We start from the raw sequence: 22314 nt of genomic DNA on the forward strand, positions 1-22314 counted from the left end.
AGGTCAGCTTTGTAAATAATGGAAACCGAGCCTATGTTCTCTAGTTCACTGCATGGAGAGATACTCAGCTTCTTACGCGCTACTTGCACAGGAACAGAGTTCCGCACAGCGGAACTCCCTAAACTGTAAATGATGTAAGCTACACCTATTCTGGTAGCACACTGACGTTTGGAGTTTTCCACTGTCAAAGCAGTCCGGAGGAGAGCGCGTTGCGAATGTAGAGCACTGGGGCATTCGCTGATTTGTCTCTCACAAATGGACACATCTGCAGCGTGCGCGAGCTATGTATTTTTTCCACATGCCGCAAGTGGTTCAATCCCTCGATGAGCGGTCGGAACCGGAAACGAGATTTGTTCTGTACGCAGTTGGCTAGACACATCTTCGCTGCCGGTGCCTAATCGCACACGCAGTTGCGTTGCAAAGACACGTGCAGTGTCTCGCGCAAAACGCGCGTCTACAATGAGGAGCACTTCGCTATTAGTTCATGCAGATCCACGATCCTAACGCTCGTCTGCGGGCGTGAGAACGACTCCGCCGTTTCTTGAGAGCTCGTCGCCCCAATAGACGTATGTCTTCACAACTGTAAAGCCATTGCTCGAGGAGGGCAAAAATGCTCATCATGAGGCGCGCAGCTTCAACCGCGCATCTACACATGTACCAAGAGGATTTGGGGCGGTAGCATGCAGGCGCGAGCGCAGTCAAGCGCAGATCCCCGCCCCAGCTGCCTTTCCACTGGACACAGCGCAGTAGAAAGCTCTCGTGGAAGCGCCGCACCGCGCACGGCTGAGCACGCCAGACCGATCTTGTTACACACCTACACATAGGGGGGCTGCCCGCACCTCTCCCGGCGTTTTTCCGCAGCAGCGTGGCGTTTACCCGCGCTTCGAGACGCGGTCCACAAAGAGGATCCCCTGAAGGTGATCAATCTCGTGCTGAACGATGCGCGCCTCCAAGCCTGACAAGTCAACGAGGCGGTCGGCGCCAGAGATACTGGTGTACGCGACCCGCGCGTGCAGCGGTCGCTCGACAGGCGCGAACACGCCAGGAAACGACAAGCACCCCTCGATCTCGGAGATGCGCGGGCCCCAAAGCGCCACGAGGCGAGGGTTGAGAAACACGCGCTCGGCAGACCGCTCTAAGCGGCTGCCTGTCGGATTCCACACGATGAGCTGGACGTCGAGCCCAACCTGCAGACACGCAGTAGAAGAGAGACAGCGGAGGAGAGGCCTGGCACGCAGTACACGTTTGAAGGCCGTCGGCCGCCCGCGACGCGAAGACGGGCGAGCAGGCCAACGTCAGAGGAAACAGAAGAGCGCAGGGCGCGTAGGCACTGCAGCCACGCATCAAGCCGACCGCCAGCCAGGTCGCTGTCCAGGAGACGCGAGCAGAAAGAATGGAGGAAAAGAGTGAGGCAGACGGAGCTCGCGAAACAAACCTACGGCTTTTCATGCTTGCGACGTCCTCCTCGCAAACGGGTGCGTTACGGGGAACCTAAAATGCTTTACACCGGAAAACCCAGGTCTATCTGCCTATCAATATATATATATATATATATATATATATATATATATACATGTATCTGTATGAATATGCATATCGTTCACCACTGAGTGCGCATGCAGTTTCTAGGCCTAAACATAAAGAGAGAGAAAGAGGGACTTGCGGGTGAGTTGGCGGGTGTGCCAGAGTCCGCTCGGTTTCCCTCTCATGGGCTGCGCGAGCCACTGACTTGGGGAGCTGCCAGGCCAACGCCTCCTTCTCGATACATCACAGCCAGCATGTGCTCAGCGGTCGCGCGTGTTTCCGCGGCTCTCCAGTCCGCGTGGGCGATCTGCGGTCGGCGAAGGAGAGGATGCGGAGCCGTGAGGACCTCGAGGGCCTTCAGTCCCGGCACAGGCTCTGGGGCCAGCGCCGCGACCGTCGCCCGTTCGGCCCTGGGCCCCTCTGCGACCGCCTCGGGCGCGTCCGGCCAGGCTCGCGCGCCCGTGAGCTCAGGCAGTGGTGACGCAGAGGCACAACACCGCGAGGAAGGCGGAAAGAGAGGCCGCGACGGCGGAGAGATGGAGAGCAGCGACGCACGCAAAAAACGCGAAGGCGGGCTCGTTGGCGTTGGGCTAGAGAAGGCCGAAGGATTCGGCGACGCAGGTGTTGAACGAGCCGCAGCAGACAGACGAGAGGCGCGCCGGAGGCACCTGTTGTTCCAGGCACCTAAAGGCGCGCATGAAGATAAGATAAATGACGCGCGCGACCGAGGCACACAGCAAACCGAGTAGGGAGGCGAAGGTGCAAAGAAGATCGCGCTCCCGAGATGCCCCAGGGGAAACCGAAACGGAGAGTTCCCGCAGGCAGGCGCGCGTTGTACGCGTCGAAGGCCCTCCCCCCCCCGCAGAGCCAAGAGGAAAAGAGAAGAGAATACGGGAAAAGCACAAGCAGCCACGGAGATAAGAGACGCGGCATGTCTGTGTCCGAAGCGCTTGACAGGCCAGCGAGGAGACAGAAGAAAGCGGCAGCGAAGCGCTGCGGCTGCGCCGCGACCGTCAAGCCGTTCGCGCCTACATATATATATATATATATATATATATAACTATATATCAATATATATGTATATTCAAGTATGTATGAGTCGATATCTGAGAGCCCTGCTGGCTGCGAATCTGAAGATGCTCCAGTAGGACGCGGAAGACAGTGGGCGTAAGCACCCAGCGTCTTCTCAACCCCTTCGCATGCAGCCAAAGGGAGTGGGGCCTCTCTCGGGCCGTGAAGCGCGGAACGGCTGAGCGCCGCGAAGGAAAAAAACCCTCGAGGGACGAGGGGGAGACGAAGGAGGCGTAATCAAGGAAGGAGAGATAGACGCAGCAGCGGACGGAAGCACTTGCCTTGAGCCGCACGCACTCGTGAGCGGGGGACACTTGAAGCGCAGAAAATCCCTTCGCTGGGCACGCCTCGGCGGGATGAGCAATTTGACGCGCGGCGCGGAACGACGCCCGAGGCCGAAGAGGAGAAAAGGCGCGAAGCAGAAAGCGGAAAAAAGAAAACAGCTGCAGCCCGAGACAAGACGGCCATAGAGGAGATTTGGGATGAGCCCAGCACCTGCGTGAACAAAGTAGCAGTGGAAACGCAGAAGACACGTCAGGCGAACAGGGGATCGATACGCACGCTTAAGAAGTCCCGGCTGAAGCGACTAGGCGCATGCCGCCGTTTCTATCTTTTCTCCTCGACGCGGCAGTGCCCTTGCTGAGAACAAAGAAGGAAGAAGGAGTCGAGAAGCACAGGAAAGCTTTGCCTCGACAAAAGTCTCTTTTGTATCTCTTCGAGACTGCGAGAAGACAGTGTGCGCATGCAGCGAAATCTCCCGTGGCGGGCAGACCGCGGACAGGAGCTAACTGTGTCGCTTGGTTGTTTTTTCTGTGTTGCATTCCCACTTTTCCTGCTGAATTCGCTGCATCCGCCTTTAACGAAACAAAGGAAATCCTCACAAAAGGTCAGAAGCTCGTCGTTCGCGGCTTTACGCCTTTTTTTCCCCAGATTCCTTCAGCCCTCGCCCGCCGACGCACACGAATGTGTAAATTCACGCTTCTGCCGCGCGTTTCTTTGAATGCTTTCGAGAAGGACTGCCTTTCCTGCTTTCCTGTCTCTCCTTCAGCTCCGCGTTCGTCGCATGCATGTCTCTGCTGTGACTCGTCGCGTCTGGTTCCCTCGGCTTCCTCTCTTCTCAACTCTCGTCTGCGCTGTCTTGTCTACGGAAGGGAAGGGACAACGAGTTCGATTTGACCCGCGAGGCCGCCCCACCGCTCTCTTTCTCTTTTCTGGGTCTTTCTCAGTTTCCGTCTACGGCTTTTGCTTCATCTGACCCTTCACAGCCCCCAGATCGCGCAGAGGCATCCGTTCGTCTGTCCCTGTGTCTCCTCTTCTGTCTCGCCTCTCTATCGAATTATCTGTGTCTATCTCCCAGTCTTCTTCGCAAGGCACATTGGCTGCCGCCTACGTTTCCTCGTCTGCCTTCGTGTTTTCTGCAGGCGCACAAGGCTCGCTAGTCGTTTTCCCGTCACCACTTACAAGTCTCTTCTCAATGGACAAGCTTCGAAAGGCGGTGCACAAGGGCGCTGTGGAGGATGTGCGCAGCCTTGTGCTCACCGGCGCAGACGTCAATGCGTTCGACAAAAAGGGAGGTGAGACGGGAAATCAGAAAACCAAGAATAGAAATGCGAGCATGGCGCGGAAAGAAGAAGCGCCGCCACAGAAACGGAAGAAAAGAGAGCGAGGACACGCGCCAGGGGGATACGAGACGTGCAAATGCGAAAGCTTCCATGTTATGAGCCATCCTCCTTCTTCTCAAGTTCTCTAAAATGTGACCTTCTCTTTCCTGTCTCTTCGATTCTCTCTCTGGGGTCTTCTCTCTAACCCCATTGGGCTTCGCTCGCCTTCTTCGGCTACGCTGTGCGCGCGTCCGGAGTCCGCATTTCTCGTTTTCTCTCATACTGTTCCCAGACGCCTTTCTTCCTTTCTCGAGCGTCCGCTTCGCGTGCTCAACCTCCTCGACCGAGGAAGCGAGCCTGCGTGTGTGTGTGCTTTGCGCAGTCAATGCGCTTCACGTTGCCGCTGAGATGAACGACTTGGAGTTACTCGAGGCGCTGCTCGAGAGCCCCCAGGCCGACGTCAATATCATCGATGTAGGCGACAGCGTTAAATCGCTTCGCCCTCTTGGCTGTCGAGGTTGCTTTTCTCTCTTTTTGAGAATGTGAAGGCGCCGCGAGTCTCCCTGCTCGTTGTGCGGGTTGCTGTGCGACTAGGGAGAGGGAATATCTCCCCACGCAGGCATGCCTGTTGTCTTCGTACATACGCTTGGCTCGCTGCTAACGCGCAAAGGTCTCCGCTGCGAAAGCACAGCGAAAAGCATCGTCTGTAAGCGCAGCGACTGGCGAGACGCCCCTGCAGAGAGGCCTCGTCTTGGTTTCCTCTTTTTCTTTTTTCTGCTTTTTCAGCGGGTTCAGGGCTGGACTCCGATCGTCTACTGCCTCTCTGCGTGTGGAGGCGACACGACTCTTCTCCGGCGGCGTAAGTGGCTCTCGCGTGTTTTTGAGTTCTTCGCAGATGTCACTAGCTCCGTTTCTTGCCACCTCTTGGTTGAAAGAAAGGAAGGCTCAAAATTAGTGGCGACGAGGGAAGATGCGATGCGCCATGGGGAGGCAGCGGCTTGAGTATGCATCTATCAGCGACCGCAAGGAACAGTAGCGAGGGGATCGCCGAAATTCCTTCTGGCATTCCGGACGAGGCGGCGCTCCACGAAAAACGGGAGACGCCCGCGTTCGGATGCGAGGGTTGATAGATCAGTGCAGACAGATAGGTGGCTGAAGGTAGATAGACTGCTGAAGGTAGATAGATCGCCGCAGACAGATACATATCAAGATCTGCGTGGCGAACTGCACTCTGACAGGGGACTGTCCGAGACGGCTTGGAGGCGCAACTCCTGCCTGCAGCTGCGACAGCCCCGAGCTCTCGCGCGCCGTCGTTCGTCTTGGAGGCTCGCTTATTCTGTTCATGCATCTATCTGCACACATGTATATATCTTTATAAATGCATATACATTCGTGTATGTATATATATATATATATATATATATTTGCGGACGGGCAATCAGTGGACTTAATTGGCAAACCAGGAACACACTTTGAGAGCGACACTATCCGTGAGAACGCCCGTGTTTCAGCTTGCAGCGAGAGACGAGTGAAGCACGTTTCTTTTTTATACAGTCCTGAAGGTCCCCGGTTGCAAGCTGGACACGCCCGATCCCGACGGCAACACTGTATGCGCAGAAATGGAAAAAAAGCTTGCTCTCTGTTGCACAGATGCATGATGTTCAGTTGGCTCGACAACCACGAGGGGAACTAACTAAACTCCATCCTGGGGGCTCGCGGGCGCGCGTCGTTGTTTTGAAGCCACCAAGCCCTTCGTCGTTATGGCGTGGAGTCTCGTGTCGTGGCGAAGTGTGTCGGTCGCTCCGCCAGTCAGCTCAGGCGCGGGCGCCGCGGTCAAGACGAAGCGAATGAGGGCACACGCGGTTTGAGCCGGGCGCGAAAAAACAGAAACAATCAGAGACGGCGGCTCGAGAGCAGCGGCCGATGCATCGGCCTCCATTTCTGTAATTTCTTCCTCGTTCTGTGTGTGTCGGCTGCGGCTCTCCAGGCGCTCCACTGGGCCGCAAGTACGATCTACTCGGAGGAAGCGGATGCACACCGTTATCAGGTTTTTACAGGAAAAAGGCGAAAAGCATGCAAGCAGGCGTGTTTGATTTGATACGTGGCGGCGCCTATTCGCTTTCGAAGTCTTCTCAGCGATGCCTTCTGAGCAGCAAGCGCCCAGCAGTGTCCCTCCTCGCCCTCTCGAGATTGCGGGGCGTCCTCAAATGGAAGGACCGTCTCCATTGCATATGCTATAATATATTTTGTCTGTTCGTGCAAATACACACCGACGCTTCGCCTGTCGCTTGTGGGGCGTTTTCTTGATTTCAGCGTTGAATCAGCCAGAGGCGGCGGAAGTTCTCATCAATCGCGGTGCCGCGCGAAACGCTGTTAATCACGCTCGAGGTAAGAAGGGTTTGGCGATGCTTCGCTTCTCAAGTGGCGTGCCCTTCCAGAGGAAGTCCTTTTTAAAGAGATGTTCACGCGAAATCGCCGCGGATTGCCCACGCTGTGCGTTGATTGCGTGTGGTGCGTATTTCGCGTCCTTCTAGTACAACGCAGAGTACCCGTCTCAGCGGAGAGGCAGCGGAGTGCCGGGCGGGTTTCTTGAGCGTTGGAAGTCTCAGTGTAAGGGCGAAGAAGGGCGTCGCGGGCGATGGAGATACATGATCAACTACTTGTCGGTGCTTACGAGTGTGTGCGTGCGTCGCGATGTCCGCGGCGGGCTCGCATCTTCAGGCAGGGCGACGAAAACGCAATATCCTTGCGTGTGCGTCTGCGCCGAGATGCCGTGGTTGTTTCGCCTTTCGCTCTCTGAGATGAACAGACTCTTGCGTGTGGGAGGCAGGTAGCTGCGGCCGACAGACTCATCAAAGAAAGCACAGGGGAACGTGTCAGATATGTATTTCATCTCTTTTCAAGGCGGGCGGGGAGGGGGGGGAAGGGGGGATACACATATCTGCATGTGGTAGATAACCTGAGAGGCCCCGGGCTGCGTGTCTGTGCGCATGCAGGAGCGGAGCTGGCTCATGTGTGCGAACGTTTTCTTTTTCGTTTTTGCACGTGTGATTCAGAGACGCCTCTGCACGTGGCGTTGAAGGAAGGCAACGAAGAGACAGTCGAGCTTCTCGTCGAGAAGGGCGCCGACGTCAACGCGAAGGATGAAGAGGGCCGGACGCCTCTGTGAGTCTCTGGCTTTCATTTGCTTTTTTTTCGAGCTGAGGCAGTTGTCTGTTCCCAGTCTCGAAAGTTTCTCTCGCTCAGCAGCCCTGTTTGGGGTCGATTTTTCTCCGACTACTTCGCCCACCCGCAGTCTCCTGTCCTCTCTCCCTTAATGAAAGCGAGCTTCGCTAAGCTCTGAAAAAAGCAGGGTCTTTCTAAATGGCGTTTTCCCACGTGTATACGTGTACGTGGGTGCATACTGTTGGATCTGCATAGGTGTATATATATGCATATATTTCTGTATTACAGATAGATAGATAGATAGATAGATAGATAGATAGATAGATAGATAGATAGATAGATAGATAGATAGATAGATAGATAGATACATAGATACATAGATACATAGATACATAGATACATAGATACATAGATAGATGTAGATGGATTATCACTAAGAGTTTTTTGGTCCTCTGGTGTGCAGCCTCGTGGCCCTTGACTTGGGAAACGTCAATCTAGCGAACCGCTTGCTTCACTCGGAGAAGCTCGAGCTGGAAAAACACACGGACGGCGCTGGAAATACTCCCATCCACATCGCCACCATGGAGGTCAGTCCGCGTCCCGCGGGTAATCCAAGGGCGGAAGCCTCTTCTTGTGTCCGCCGACAGCTGCGCTAATCTAGATGTATCTAGATGAATATGTATTCATCCGTATGCGTGGTGTGCATAGGTCGACGCGCATAGGTAGGGCGAGAGGCAAACGGATTGCCGCGCGCGTGTAAATGTATTCGTACATTGGGATATATACATGTATGTCCACATCTCTCTGTATATAGATATATATCACTAAAGAGAGGGAAGAGTGACCTCAACGGAATTCTAGTAAGAGTCGTCAGCGCGTATTTGCATGCCCGTTGCGGCGCACGGCTTCTCGATCAGCTGCGCGGCTGCCGGGGCACGTCGGCGGAACGCTAGAAAGCGAACTTATACATCTATATATCTATATATCTATATATATATATATCAGAGTCCCTACGACGAGGCACAGCAGTCGCGTGGAGCCCCCCGTTCGCACGGGGCGCGTGTATAACGCAGAGGCGATATGCATTCTTTCGTCGCTGTATGATTATCGGTGTCTCTTTCGGCGCTTGTCAGGGTCTCGACGGCTTCGTGGAGAAACTCGTGGCTCGGGGCTTCTCGCGCGACGCCCGCAACTTGGCCGGTGCGTCGGGGAGTTTCCAGAATCGCTTCTCTCCGCACCACGTCGGGGGCTGTAAGAGGCTGTGGACGCCTCTGGCGGTGCAGCAGAGGAGGCCTTTCACTGCGCACAAGAGGCAGTGAAAGGCCTCCTCTGCTGGCGCGGCTTAGGTTTCATGTGTTAGGCTGCCCACGAGTCTCCTGTGGATTCCGCCACACAGCGTTTCGTGAATAGGAGAGGTATCGCTTCGCCGCGTGTGTCCCTTTCGATGCTCCGAATCTCCGAAAAGGCTGCTAGGCCTGAGAGGCCAGCGCGTCGGCGAAGGGGCGTCGACGTGCTTTGGCGCATCCCTGCGAATATGCGCTTGTGCGTGTTAAAGGACTTTCCCAAGCGCCAGACAGAGGGGCTAGCTGTGGGCGTCTTTTTTTGTCCGTTCGCGGATACCACTGTGCGCAAATGTGTCTTTAAAGGGAATTAGAATCACGTGAGGTGTCTCGTTGCGTAGGACCGCGGGAGAGGGTGGGGGGGGGAGGGAAGGAGTTGCGCCGGCCTCGTGAGCGACAACTGGCGGTGAACTTAAACAGGATTCTCCGCGTGCGAGGCGCCTCGCGCAGCTTCACAGGCGAGGCAGAAATGGATGTTCCACAGAGTTGCGCGCTTGGTTTTTCAGGCTTGACGGCGGCGGATTTGCAGGCGCAGCAGCAGCGCGAAGCTGAGGTACTCGCATGTTTCCGTGCGTGGATCAAGGCAAACACAGCAAGTTCTTTTCTGTGTCGTGTGCACGCCCACGCGCAAATGCATCATCCTGCCATCACATCTACACGTCACACTCGACGTTCTGTGCGCGCGCAAAGCCAGCAGCCTCGCTCTCCATCTTGGCGCCGCCGCCTCTGCAGCGCGCCGCGTGTCTCTCGCGTGTCTCTCTGTGCTTTCTCAGGAGAAAGCGCAGTGCCAAGCGGCAGCCAAAGAGGTACCCGCTCGAAGGCCTCAGCAGCCTCTGCTTACTTTTCGCAAAGCTTCTCAGCTCCCTGCGTGAAGACGCGCGGCGCCTCTGGGTGCCGTGGATCCTCTGTGGTGTTCAGCACCCTGGGGTGCCGGTGCGAGGCGCGTCAGGCTCTCTGACTGAGGCGAGAAGAGAGCAATGTGCGGCTTTTCGCTTCTGTTGTCTCTGGAGGCGTGATCCCAGACCGCTCCCAGGCGAATTCGCTCTGTGGGCGTCTGTCTGAACTCGCCTCAGGATGCGGACGCTGAGCCGGTAGCAACCGGGCTGTCCAGGGTCTCATAGTAGATCTCCCAGCAGCAAAGTGTTTTCAGCGCATCCTCGCATCGTCTGCGTTGAATTCCGGCGTTGGAATCTTGCTTGAGAGGGCAACGTTGACCTCGAGAGGCCTGGCGCCGCGGCGCCGTGTGTTTTGTCTCAGGAGCGCGAGCTGCGGAGGCGGCAGCAAGCCGAGGAAGACATGCGGAGCACAGAAGTCTCGATTTTCTGCCGAGATTACGGCCTTTCAGACGCCGTTGCCGACATCTTCTACAAGAAGAAGTTCCGCTACCTCGACGATGCATTTTTCGGCCTGAGCGTGAGTTGCGTCAGGTTGTGAAACGACGGATGTCTCACCCAGTGCATGGATGCGGGCTGCCCGTCTTCTGGCACCTCAGTGGGGGTGTGCAGCACAAAAGAAAGAGGGGGAAAATCGCGACTCATTCATCCCTTCATTCCTTCCTGTGGCTTCTACTGCAGTTCCAGACACATCCCTCCCCCTCCAATCTACCCCCCCCCCCCCGCCCCCGGCGCATACCGGAGGCTCAGCTCCGCACTCGGTTCCCGACGTGTGGTGTGCATATGCCTCTTTTCAGAGCTCGATGCTGAAGAAATTTGGCTTGTCCAACGAGGACCGCGAAAAACTCGAGCAGGCAAGTCACATGCATGCGTGATCGCAACTCGCGGTAGGCCAATGGCTGCCGTTCTGTGCGGAAGCACCGGGCCAGCGGTCTTTACACGGAGAAGGTGGCGCGGGCTGAGCTGCACACCGACGCGTGTAGATCTGTGTGTATTTATTTGGCCGTATACCGGTTGTCTAGGGAGAAGGCAAGTCAGCGTCTGCGCCACCAGATGGCTGGCTTTCGCGTGTCCTACGGGCGATGCCAGTCGCGGAGCGGTCTGCATGGATCGGTGAACTCCACGGGCGACAACAAACTCATGTATATCTGCGAGAATCACAGGAGTCCACCACGCCTACATCGTGCACATGTCCAGGATACGAAGTTGCGGCAAGCGGTCGCGATGCTGCAGCATGCGTGTGGATCGACAGTTATGCGAGGCTGCGTCGTGCCTCAAAGATCCTCTGTCAGATGCTTCTGGGGATTTGCGGGAAAACCCAGTAGCCTCGCCGTATTTCGGCTTTCGGGTGCGCCGGAGGTCACCTGAGGCAGGCGGCGCCATGCGCGTCAGATGGGGCGCGGCGCCGCCGCACGCGCTCGGCGTGCAGAAAAGCGAGGGTCGCGTCTTGAGCGATTTATACGGACCCGCTTCGGGCGGGTAGTCCAGGGACGGCGGAAAAGTTTCGTGCTGCAGTCCAGCTGCTGCCGGCGGGCGGTCACTCGCCGCAGTCAGCAGGGCAGTGCGTATGCGTTTTCTGTCGGTCTCGCAGGCTCGAGAAGAGTACCTGGAGAGGTCGGAACGCGAACGTGAGTCCAACACGACGCCGCGGGGAACTCGCTTTTGGTCCCTAACAGCGATATCGCGTGCAAGCTGCTCGTGTCGTCCTTGCTTCCTCGCCGTTGGGGCGAGGTCTTGTCTCGTTTACGGTGTTTTAGGAGGTGCAGGCTCTTGAAATGCTTCGCTAGCTCGCGCTTTCCAAGGCTGCCTGCGGTCGCCTTTGGCTCCATGTTCTTGCGCGCGGCCTGCTTCTTGCCGCGTCTGTCCGCACGCGTCATGGCGTTGCTCACAGGTGTCTCGGTGTGTGCGGTTTGTTCGCATATCTATCTGCAGAACGGGAAGCGATTGGGGAACTTGAGAAGCGGGCAGCGCAAAGAAGGACCTTGGTTCGTCTTCTTGGTTTCGGTGAGCTCGCAACACGCAGCTTGAGATATCCGATTGCGTGCGTGCTCGCAGAGCGGGCTTTCGTGTCGTGCTATGAGAAACGCCAGTGACGGCGCAGTGGGAAGCACGGCGCCAAGCCGGCACACGGCTTTGTGGAAGGGCCACGTCATCTAGCTTCCTCTGTGTGACTGTACTGCGACACGATTTTGTTTTCACACTTCCGCTTTAAGAGGAAGATGGGCCGCCAGTGGGGCGGGTCCTTCGAGAGCTGCCTGTCCGGTTCGTGGCGTGGTCGCTCATGCAGTGAAAGCAGAACACAAAAGTCAACGGCAGGCGACGGAGCGTTAGCCATCGTGCGCTGGGTATCAGTGCATTGTTCATCTTGAAGGGTGAACTGCAAGAGTGTTCTGTAGCCCACCCTGTGCAATGTCTGCGTAGGCCGTCACCGAGGAAAGGCTCCCCTGGCACGCCTTTTCGAACTTTGCAGCGTTTCGTGTGACTGTCTTGCTTGTCAGTGGTCGTTGCCGTTGTTTTCCTGCTGCTCTACTTCGGTCTGGAGATCTTCATCGCGCAGGACGGCAAGAAGAGACGCTGAGAAAAAACCAGTGAGGAGCCTTAATCACGTCGCCGTGAGAAGCGCTGGATGCGTGAGGCATCTAGAGCTCTAGGCAGGCCTCGCGGCAGGCGGAAGCTGCCTTCAGGTCTGTGCCGGCCTTTATTTGTTTGCTGGGGGCCAAACGCGGAAAGAAAAAAACACGGAAACCTCATGTACAATTTATCATGAACCCTGTACCCTAGGAGAAGTTTGTTCTTCTGTCGCTTCGTCGATGAAGCGTAGCACGGATACAGCGTGATACCCTGGGCAAACGCATAGCACATTCTCAGTCGCTGGCAGGGGCGCGTCGTGGTGGGGCGCGGCTCTCAATCCCCAACTAGCGGAGGCCCTGTAAAAATACGGCAATGCACACGACCCCTTCATTTACCGAACATATGTCAATCGCCATTAGGGCCAGCGTGCCAAGAAAACGGGCCAAAAATGCCCAAAAACGCAAGTTGTGCCGCCATGCACACGGAACCACGCGGTCAACGAACTGCTGCACGGCAAGCGAAGAGCCCGCGTATGAACTGAACTGCAGCACACGCCTGCCAATATACAATGTGATGTTACTTTCGCCGCTTTAAACACAATTTCATCTACTGCAGCGAATTGCTAGAGGCCCGCCTGCCCCTGCCGGAGTCCGGCGCACCCGCAACACAAGCCTTCAGCCTAACGTAGAACTACAGAGTGGGTATCGCTAGTCGGGATCACACATCGGATTGACGGTTGCCGAGAGGCACAGGTGTTTTCGGCAGGATCGAACGGAAGGAACCGCCAATGGTGACGACAGGAAGGGCTGTACAGTGCAGCCTTCGTCCTCGACCGAACTACCGCGTAGGGTCACGCGTGTGGTGATGAGAAGAGAGCTTGTCCCGCTCTTGTGAAAACAAGACTGAGCCCGTTGACAGCAAGCTCAGCTGCAGCATGCACCCCTAAGAAGGACGGTGACGATCGTTTCCGGTTGCCCTTTCAAGTGATCCCATAAGCCTGAGCAGCAACCTCAACTGTATTATCTCTGCGGGTGTCTGGGGAGGCAGGCGTAGTGGGCGGCGCTGCCGCAGAGACGGGGTGGAGCGCGGCCACGGCCAGTGCTGCCTCGAGTATCGTACACGGGCCCCATGGGGAACCCACAGATCATGGCGGCCTGATGGTCGAGGCGTTGCTCCGGATGATCGCGATCGGCTAGCGCTTGTACTGGCAGTGAGCCGCGTTGTCGTTGCCTCTCCTGACACAACGAGAACCATACAACGCACGATACGCAGGTCGGACTGCCATGCGCGAACGCAGGTTGTTGTGTGCTGTATGCGTTTAAACAGAGCGGTGGGTTGGCGTCGCTGCTCTGGCACCCCACGCCAAGGAGAGGCGGTCTCTACATCGTGTGCTGTCACCAGTTTGTGCCACACACACTGGCACCTCGGGTGACGCTATGACCGTGTGCTTCGTTGGAAGTCACTTCCTCCTATCGGACTTCTGTAAGGGTCAGCTACATCACACAGCTCCCGGATGTATTCCCCAGCAGAATCGTCGCCGAACCCAGAATCCACTACTTCACATCTTCCTCTCAACAATCAGTACCGGTTCAGATAAATCAAATTCAACTATGGGACCGCCTTGATAGGATTAAACCACCGCCGGTCAACATTAATATCGCGCGTGCTGCCGCGAATCATAATGCGTGCGAGGTTGCGGTCTGCCTCCCATACCTCCACTGCACACTCTCTCATTTGAACACGCCCCTGATATCTCGTGTTGTCCAGACATGCTACCTCTACAGGACCGCGTCCGGCCCTGACAAAATCAAAGAAGGGCTTCCTGTGAATCCGCCGCAGGGCCTTTTTTCAGCCGGGAAGAGATCCAGCATGTTGTTTACCTGCGATATTTGCCTGATGAAAAAGCACACATACTACAAGTGATATGTTGAAATAGCAGTGTGTCACACAGTGATGTTTAAGGCCTTATTAGCTCAAGCTGAGGAACATTGTGGAGCAGCTCATGCACCTCCCTTGCCGCACATCGCCTCGAGCCGTTCAAGAAAAGACGAAGCGCGCGGCGTCCTGCCCGGAAACGGGCACACTCACTGCGCGAGCCGTCAGTCTGACAAGGTCTTCGCAGCCGCCGTTGCCGTGCAGTCGTGGCTGTTGTTTATGCTACAGATCTCGAGGTAACTTCGGTACGCAAACGTGGAGGATAAGTACATGAGAGGCAGGCATTCTGAACGCGTTTGTCACGATGCACTCCCTGGAGAAGGGGCGGCGCTGTTTTGTCGCCCTTTGGCACCGCCTCTTCGATCGACTGCTCCGATGAAGGCGCAACCTTGGCACGCTCCCGACACCTTGAAATAGCGCTAATCCCACCCGGAGAGTCGTCACAGCTGCGCTTGTTTCTGAAAACAAACCGGCTCGAGACTACGCTCATGTGCCCAGCACACGGGCTTACCTGAGATCCTTGAGGCAAGAGATGGTACGCTTCTAAACCTGACCCGGAGCTTCCGGGCCCCTCGCTTGCCACATGTGGCCTCGGGTTCATGAGCGGTCGGTGTTGGACGGCAGGGTCGGGAACCGCCCGAGAACCTGCGCGAATGCGGGCGGGCACCCTGGGAGATCCTAGTGCTACGTCCTCGAATCCTTGTCCCGTGCCGCGTAGGAGGGCCCTCACGAGTAGTGGGTTCTGCCTACGGAGATATTCTCCATATTCGGACGGTGGACGAACACGACGTGGCGGCCCCTCGCTGGAAGGAAGAGAATGCTCTGGCGGAGGGTTGGGTCTTGGGTCGGATGCTGCAGTTCCCACTATGGCTCCACAAAAGGACCCCTTATGTTCGCCTTTTCGTGAACGACCACAGATACAACACGGAGACCGTCCGCCTAGGAGCTCGCGCCACAAAGGAACCTCGTCAAAATAGGGCAGCGTCCCAACAGTGACCGACCACAACATCACGGCCTTTCGAAGCTCCATCTGTCCAAATGCCAAGATCGCGCTCGGGTGTCAACTGGAGGATACGCCTCCTCGGGAGATCCCGCTCACAAAACCGCAAATCATGAGTGGACGTCACGGCTCAACCACATAGCCCTGGTAAGAGACTGCTTTCAATGTGCCCACCTAGCACGCAAGCCATACGGCGAGACACAGAACACGGTCCCTAGAAAACCAATACCCGAAACCGCGACGGGGACACCATGATATTGCTGCCGTATCCTTCCTGCCAAGAACCACCGCGTTTCGAGAAATGCGACACGCCACGAAAACGCTTGCGTTGCTTGTCTTCCTGCCTGAAAGATAAAAGAAGATGTAAAACGAAATGTGCTGGCGGTGCGCGATCAGTGGGCTGCGCGCACCTGGTAAGCTGTTTAGGCCGACGCAGCGCAGTCTGTGGATAGCGGCGTCGGGTTTGTCTTGGCCATGTGCGATGCCAGCGCCTCGCCCAGCGAACGTCGCTGTCTTGAAAGATTGCCCACGGGCACCGTGGCTGATAAGCGGCTTTTGGTTGGTCCCTTTTGCTATGGAACACACACACCGTCGCATCTGCGTCAAGTCGTATGCGAGCTCGGGCTCTAAGACGACCAGTGAGGGAACCTGTAGAACTCAGCTCTACACAAGGCACTCTAGAAGACCGAAAACGGGGAATATGAGTGCAATTCATCCTAGTGAGACGTGCACACGTGGTCTGGGTGTGCTTGCTCTCTGCAGACAACCACTCGCTGGCAGGTGAAAAGTACCTTACATCCCCCAAACCGCTGTTCGGCCTTCATGTATGATCTGGTCGCTAAAACCCACCCTAGACGGCCAGTGTTTGCCACACTTGTGTAGGGATCACTTTCATATTTTCCCACGTGATCACCTACTTGTCTATGTGGCGTTGTATCAAACTGCAGTAGGCACAATCGTCCTGATATACTACCAGCCATGAGTGACTTCCCTCCACACCAAGCACTCAAGGCAAAGACGTCAAAGGCCACTGTTTCTTTCGTGGACGACTGGCGGCCCTCCCCCGATATTTCCATGTAGTGACTGTGTTGGGCTCTCCAAGGACAGACATCATTGAGACTTGCTTTCATTCACTGATATATCTACTTTGCTTCAGTCTGCGCTTGCGGAACGACAGTAACCAGTTGTTGCAGAGATTGCTTAACGCTTGTCCACAACGCAGTCAGATTTACAAAACAAAGAAGCTGAAGGGTAATGCGACGGCAGCTCTTGTCGCGCAGCGAACTAATGCGTATCCACGGCGGATGCGTCTCCCCTGCCTCCTGTCTGACAGGTAACTACGACAATGACAGCGAAATCTTGGCACACTAGCCCTTCACAGCCTGCCGCAGATATCAGTCCTACCCCTTCAACCCACATGCAGACAACCCTTTTTCTGCAGATGCCCTAATGACTTCGTGTGCTTTTCTGCGACGACTGACTCAGTTGCCATTCCTCGCATGCACAAGAACGCGTTCACAAACGCTCCGTGTCACACAACTGAACGCAGTCCTCTATTCCAAACACTTTCCCCGGTCTCACCTTGAGGTGCGACCCACGGGTCTACAAGAACCAAAACGGTAACTGCGGGTAGCTCCAGCGTCTCAGTGCGGTCGCCTCAGTTCGGTTGCCAGCAGTGAAACGCTCTTCCGTCCGCTGAGTGTGCGCCCGGACAGCTACAGCTACCCCTCAGAGAACTGATCTAAATCCGTGACGCCGGACGGATTTGAAGCGTTTAACTGCAAAAGCCTTTTATTATCCGACGATAAAGACAACGTGATGCAACTTCTAGCCAGGTCCACATCTGGACGACTGCCTACACTGAAGGTTGCGGAATGGATGGCTGGCCACGGGACAGCGTGCAAATCAGATGTATTCAGCAAAACGATCCTAACGTGTGCGGTGCAAGACCTGATCAACGGATGTGCAGCCACGCACTCTCATTCCACTCATCTGCATAGTGGTGAAGTTGTGTTCAGGAAGTGACTTCCCAGAGGCTTCACGACGGTGCCTCGTGTTCTCAGCATTCACAGAAAGACATCGAGAAAAGGCAGACTCTGGAGAACCAGGAGGGCAGGGACCGACGCAGTGAAGAGCCGCGCGCACCATCCTCCTTCGCACGTAGGAAGCAAAAGACGCGCGGACATTTTCGGTCGGGACTTCTACGAGATTTCGCAGCAATACACACACAAAGGTCGATGCTGACACGCACCCCCAGTTCAGACAGGCTAGACTATGTTCATCTCAGAGGAAAAACGACAAACCACCCCGACAGACCGGCATCGCCCCAAGCGCGCAGCAGAGACCCAGCAATCGTTCCTCTGCCAAACTGGCAGGGCGTGCCCATCGCGCTCCTACTGAATCTCACACACGGACCGGCATGTAGGAAACTGGAAAGACTATATGTGGGAACTCGAGGGGCGAGATAAAATACATCTTGAGATGACGAGAATGGAAAATAGACACACGGAAAGCGCCCCCTGGCGCATCTCCTCACCACACAGATACACACACACACACGCCACAGGTGTTTCCGCGGACACCAACTATGGAGATCCGCGCGCCGTCGACGCACTGGGCGCGATGACAAGAACCAACAAAAAAAAGATTCCTCACGAGAATTAGCAATGCACCGCTCCCCCCCCCCACGGTTTTGAGGCACCCCGTTGTCGCCTTCGCCCTCCCCTACCCCTGGAGCACCCACACACCTCTTCCTTCTTGCACGCGTGGAAGCGACCTCGAGAGACGAGGTCGCCTTCGCGCATGCACTGCGTCTTGCCGAGAGGTCAGAATACAAACACTTCCGACCGGAAAATGTGCAGAACAAAGCCTCAAACATCCACACATAGTCATATTCTCGGGCACTTGGACGCTTTGCTTGTGATATCACTGATATCTCTCATATGGGCACAGGCCCCGCCGAGACACGCCCACACCACACGCGCACACATCTCTTCTCAATCTCTGGGGACGGCCAGATCTTCATACGGATTCCTTTCCGTCTCTCAAGTCGTTCAGTTGCACCCGACCTCGCTGCCGATCGTGGCGTCCTCGCCAGGGGACGCCACTCCGTCAACCTCGTCCTTCATCGAGCCGTTCTGCTCAGTCACGCCGTTCATCACGTGCGCATTCACTTCCTCAGCTCGGCGGGCGCCGCGCTTCCAGCGGCCTCCCGCGCGGCCCTTGCTGCCGTTGACCGCAGCGGCGTCCAAGGAGGGGAACGCCGTTTCGTCCGAGGCATCGACGTCGAGGGGCTTCTGGGGCGCCCTCTTGACGCCATGGATCGCGGCGCCTCCGCGGTGGCCTCCGCGGCGGCCGCGACCAGCCCGCGCCGGCGCGTGGTGTTCGCCTTCACCAGCGCGCTCCTCTTCGCCGTCGTCCTGGCCCCCGTGAGGCGCGCCGCCCGCCGCGGCTGGAACCTCCTTCAGCGCCTCCTCGATGAGCTTCACGGCCTTCGCGACGGCCTCGGCGCTGCCGCGGACCGCGGCCACGCCGTCCGCGTCGTCGATGCGAATCGACTCCACGCCGCTGTCCGCCTGAATCTTGCGAATGCGCGCGCCTTGGCGCCCGATGATCGCCGAGATCTGGTCCTTCCGAACGGGGACGCGCTCGACGACCAAGTCGTCCTTGTCCTCGTCGAACTCGCGCGCCTGGCGCTCGCGCAGCGCCGCGAGGCAGGTCTGCACCGCAGCCTCGTTGCCGCGAACGACCAGGCAACGGTTCTGCCGCTCGATGGAAATGGAGACGCTGAACTGCTCCTCCAGGTCGCGCACGCCCTGGCCGCGGTCCGCCAGCAGCGCCGCCGTCATCTCCTTGCTGACGGACATGGACTCGTTGTAGCCCTCCTCCCGCAAGACGGTTTCGAGCATCGTGCGCGCGGCCTCGACTTGCTCCTTCGTGCCCGAGAAGGCAAACACAGCATCCGCTCCTCCCTGAGCGCCGTTGCGCGGCGGGCGGAACACGACCCCGGTGCTTTCCTCAATCTGGGCGCGCTTGGCGCGCGTGATCACTCGCAGCTGGCTGCGCGGAACGGTCAGCTGCTCTGTCACGCGATCCAGCTGCAGCAGACCCTCCTCGGCCGCCTTGACGGCCTCCTCGATCGCACCCGACGGCGCCACGACCGTGAGCTCGTTGTCGCCGCGCAGGTACGTCACGTAATCCTTTTCGCTGCAAATCAACCGCAATACAACCAGAGATGCACCAACCAAACGAGCTGTTCTCGACGCAGAGAAACCACGCCTTAAACGAACCGACACCTCCAGAGCGACCCGTCCCTCTATTTTACCTGCGACAAGCCCCGCTCCTTCGCCCCTCCCCCCCCGCCAGCCACTGATCTCTCCTGTTCACATTTCTGCGGGACTAACCGTGCGCTGGCGCTGAAACCCGGAGCGCTGCCTTTGAGAAGCTTAAGAACCTTGTCATTGTCAGCGCGGATCGTCTTGACGACGAGCTTCTCAGCTTCTTCCTTGATGGCCTTCGCCGCAGCGGCCAGGTTCTCGGCGCCCGCGTTCAGGACGAGAACGACGCCCTCCGTGCCGCCCTTGGGCGCGCGAACTGAGCACTCATACTCGCCCTCGAGCTTGTGGATGAAGGGGCGGAAGCCGGGACCACCCAGCGCGCGTGCGACAGGCACCGTGAAGGAGAGAACCATGGACGTGCCATTGCCGCCGCTGCCCGCAGCCGGCACGGGAGCCGCCATCATCTCCTGATGAAACAGGGACAGAGACAGGACCGTGGCGCACAGATTTAAGATCACGCAGACGACACGCGCCGCTTGCGCGTCATCTGCGCGCAGAAAATGCGACCCAGAACCCAACTCTCCTTCATCGGACCCCCGACGAAGTCGGCGCGCGGGCGCCAGAGAGCGTCCCTCACACGAGCCTGCTGCACGCACACACACGCTTGCGTCTCGCTCCTCACCTTGAGTTGGCGAATGCCATCGGCGATCTTCGCGGGGGTCACACCCATGACGATCATTTCGTTGCCTTCAGCCCAAACGACGACGTCGTTTTCCTCTTCGACGCGGCGGAGGTTGGCGCCTCCCGCGCCAATCACGCTGCCGACGGTGCGGCCGGTTACGACAACCCGGTGCTTCTCGCGCTTGTCCGGCTGCATGCCCTCGTCGAGGGACTTGAGCAAGGCGACGCAGCGCTCGACGCCGGGGGCCTGGAGCCCAATGACCGTCAGGACGCGGCCGCCAGACTGCTTCTCAATGACGACGCCGCATGACCGCTCGAACTTCCTCACCATCACTGGGTTCTGTCCGCCAGGGAACAGGAGGCCCAAGGCATCGAGGCCGAGATGGACGGACTGAATGACCAGAGGCGCAGCAGGCGCGCCGTTCGCCTCGCCGTCGCCCTCAGTCTCCTTGCCGTTCGGCCCGCGCTTTTCGCGCCGGCCGCCGGCGGAGCCGCCACGGGCCAAGTCCCCCAGGCGCCTGCGCCACTGAGCCTCCTTCGCGCTCGAGGGAGCCGAGGCGGCCTCTCCGCTGCCGCCGGGCGAGTTGCCGCCGCCGGCGTGGAGGCCCTTGACGAGCGCCTCGCCCTCGGCCTTGAGGGCGGCGACGCGCTCGCGGAAGGCCCGGAACTCGCTCTGCTGCTGAGTGAGGACGAGTTGTTCGCGCAAATGCATGACGTAGCGCAGACTCTCCTCCAGGCATCCTCGGACTTCGGCGCACTCCGCGCCGCCTTGGTTCGTCTGGCGCTGCAGCTCTCTCTGCTGCTTCTGCACTTGCGTCTCCACGTCGCGCACTTGCTGCTGCAGCTGCTGGACCGTCAGCCGCTTGCTGAGCGGCTTCTGAAGCACAGACTCCTCCTTTTGGACCGTCGCGTCCATGTCACGCAGGATGCTGTCGATATCCTGCGCAATCTTCTTCGCATTCGGCGCTGCCCCCCCGGCAGAAGACCGGCTCCTGCCCTGCTGGAACTGGCTCAGCACGCGCTTGATGCCCTCCAGGCGCCGGCGGAGCCCCGCTTCCTGCTCCGCGTAGTACGACGCCATCCCGGCGCCAGACTTCGCCGACTCGGGACGCACCGCCGCGAGTACGGCCGCGTCCTGCTGGCGCTGCTCCTGCTTGCGGATCTTCTTCTTCAAGTTCTTTTTCTGCGAAGCGCTCATGTTGCTCGTGTCGACCTGCGGACGGGTGACCATGGCGGTCGCCGCAATGAGGTCTTGCGCGCTCACGGCAGGCGCCGCCGCCGTGGGTTTCTCAGCCGCGGCCTCTACGCGGGGGGCGCTGCAGCCTTTCCTGCGGGCGCTTTCTGCGCTGGCTGAGCGGCAGTAGCTGCAGGCGCAGCCTGCTCGGTGGCGGCGTTGTCTCCTCTCTTCTTGCGAGCCATGGTGACGACGTGGAAAGACCGATACGAGGGCCGAGAAAAAGGACCAAGAGGGCGGTAGGACGCGAGGTGGAACGCGGGTGGGACGTCCAACGAGAAAGAGGAACTCCCACCAACCGAAAAGGCGACAGGCCAAGCGAGAGAGACGGAATAGAAACGAGAAGAGCTTCGCGACAGAAGGGAACAGGACCCCTTTTTGACGCTCAGAACATGGAGAGGATGGGGCCTGGCAAAAAGGGGGAACCGAACACACGAGAAAAAAGAAAACGAAAAAGTTGGACAAGACGCGTCACAAACAAGTGAGAAGGAACGGGAACAGAAAGCAGAGCAGGGTGACAGAGGAGACAAACCAACCTCTCTCGATAACTCCGTGGGGACGACAAAGAGGCCTTTTTGGTTCCGGCGCGGAGACCGGGGGAGGACGTTAATAGGCGAAAGAAGGAAGAACGACGGAGACGGCGGAAAAACCGTGGACGGACTTTGAATAGCTCGAAAAACAGATGTCGAAGGTCAACCTCCTGCAGAAAAGAGCGAAAACCACCCCGCGACGCGTTGAAACAGATCCAAAAAACGACGCGCCAATGAGACAAAGAGGGACACGAGAAAAAGAAGGGAGGAGGGAGGGGGTCGACCGAGAAAATCGACGGAAGCGCCGCGCGGCGAAAGAGCCGAGACGAAAGGAACGCGAACACCCAGATCTTCTGCGACAGCAGAGAGCCCGACAAAGGGGAGAAACCCTTTGGAAAACGGCAGAAAAAGGCGACTGAAACACTACCAGAGGGTGTCCTGAGAAGAAAGCGCCTGAAAGGGCGGGTCTTCGTCGGCGCAGTAGCTCTTTTC

At 57.6% G+C, this 22314-nt stretch overlaps 4 protein-coding genes across 4 annotated transcripts; 1 reads left to right on the plus strand and 3 right to left on the minus strand.

Annotated features, from left to right (window-relative positions):
* Positions 1-477: 477 nt before the first annotated feature.
* Positions 478-3445, minus strand: BESB_067920 (uncharacterized protein; the record flags this gene model as incomplete). The annotated part of the gene is made up of 5 exons (XM_029365185.1): positions 478-646; positions 877-1187; positions 1730-2208; positions 2893-3038; positions 3423-3445. 5 exons carry the CDS (start codon positions 3443-3445, stop codon positions 478-480), a joined length of 1128 nt encoding a protein of 375 aa, XP_029218768.1.
* A 624-nt stretch (positions 3446-4069) lies between these two features.
* Positions 4070-12172, plus strand: BESB_067930 (ankyrin repeat-containing protein; the record flags this gene model as incomplete). The annotated part of the gene is made up of 16 exons (XM_029365186.1): positions 4070-4169; positions 4579-4670; positions 4983-5055; positions 5751-5803; positions 6184-6202; positions 6510-6584; positions 7253-7361; positions 7825-7948; positions 8495-8561; positions 9208-9254; positions 9475-9507; positions 9959-10114; positions 10392-10452; positions 11157-11222; positions 11527-11598; positions 12093-12172. 16 exons carry the CDS (start codon positions 4070-4072, stop codon positions 12170-12172), a joined length of 1227 nt encoding a protein of 408 aa, XP_029218769.1.
* Positions 12173-18153: 5981 nt separating this feature from the next.
* Positions 18154-21289, minus strand: BESB_067940 (FUSE-binding protein 2 / KH-type splicing regulatory protein; the record flags this gene model as incomplete). Its single annotated transcript, XM_029365187.1, has 3 exons — positions 18154-19306; positions 19504-19844; positions 20060-21289. The coding sequence occupies 3 exons, from the start codon at positions 21287-21289 to the stop codon at positions 18154-18156; spliced, it is 2724 nt and encodes a 907-aa protein (XP_029218770.1).
* A 71-nt stretch (positions 21290-21360) lies between these two features.
* Positions 21361-21477, minus strand: BESB_067950 (uncharacterized protein; the record flags this gene model as incomplete). The annotated part of the gene is made up of 1 exon (XM_029365188.1): positions 21361-21477. The coding sequence occupies one exon, from the start codon at positions 21475-21477 to the stop codon at positions 21361-21363; it is 117 nt and encodes a 38-aa protein (XP_029218771.1).
* Positions 21478-22314: the final 837 nt, after the last annotated feature.

This window comes from Besnoitia besnoiti, chromosome VI, assembly GCF_002563875.1.
Source record: "Besnoitia besnoiti strain Bb-Ger1 chromosome VI, whole genome shotgun sequence".
Lineage (NCBI taxonomy): Eukaryota > Apicomplexa > Conoidasida > Eucoccidiorida > Sarcocystidae > Besnoitia > Besnoitia besnoiti.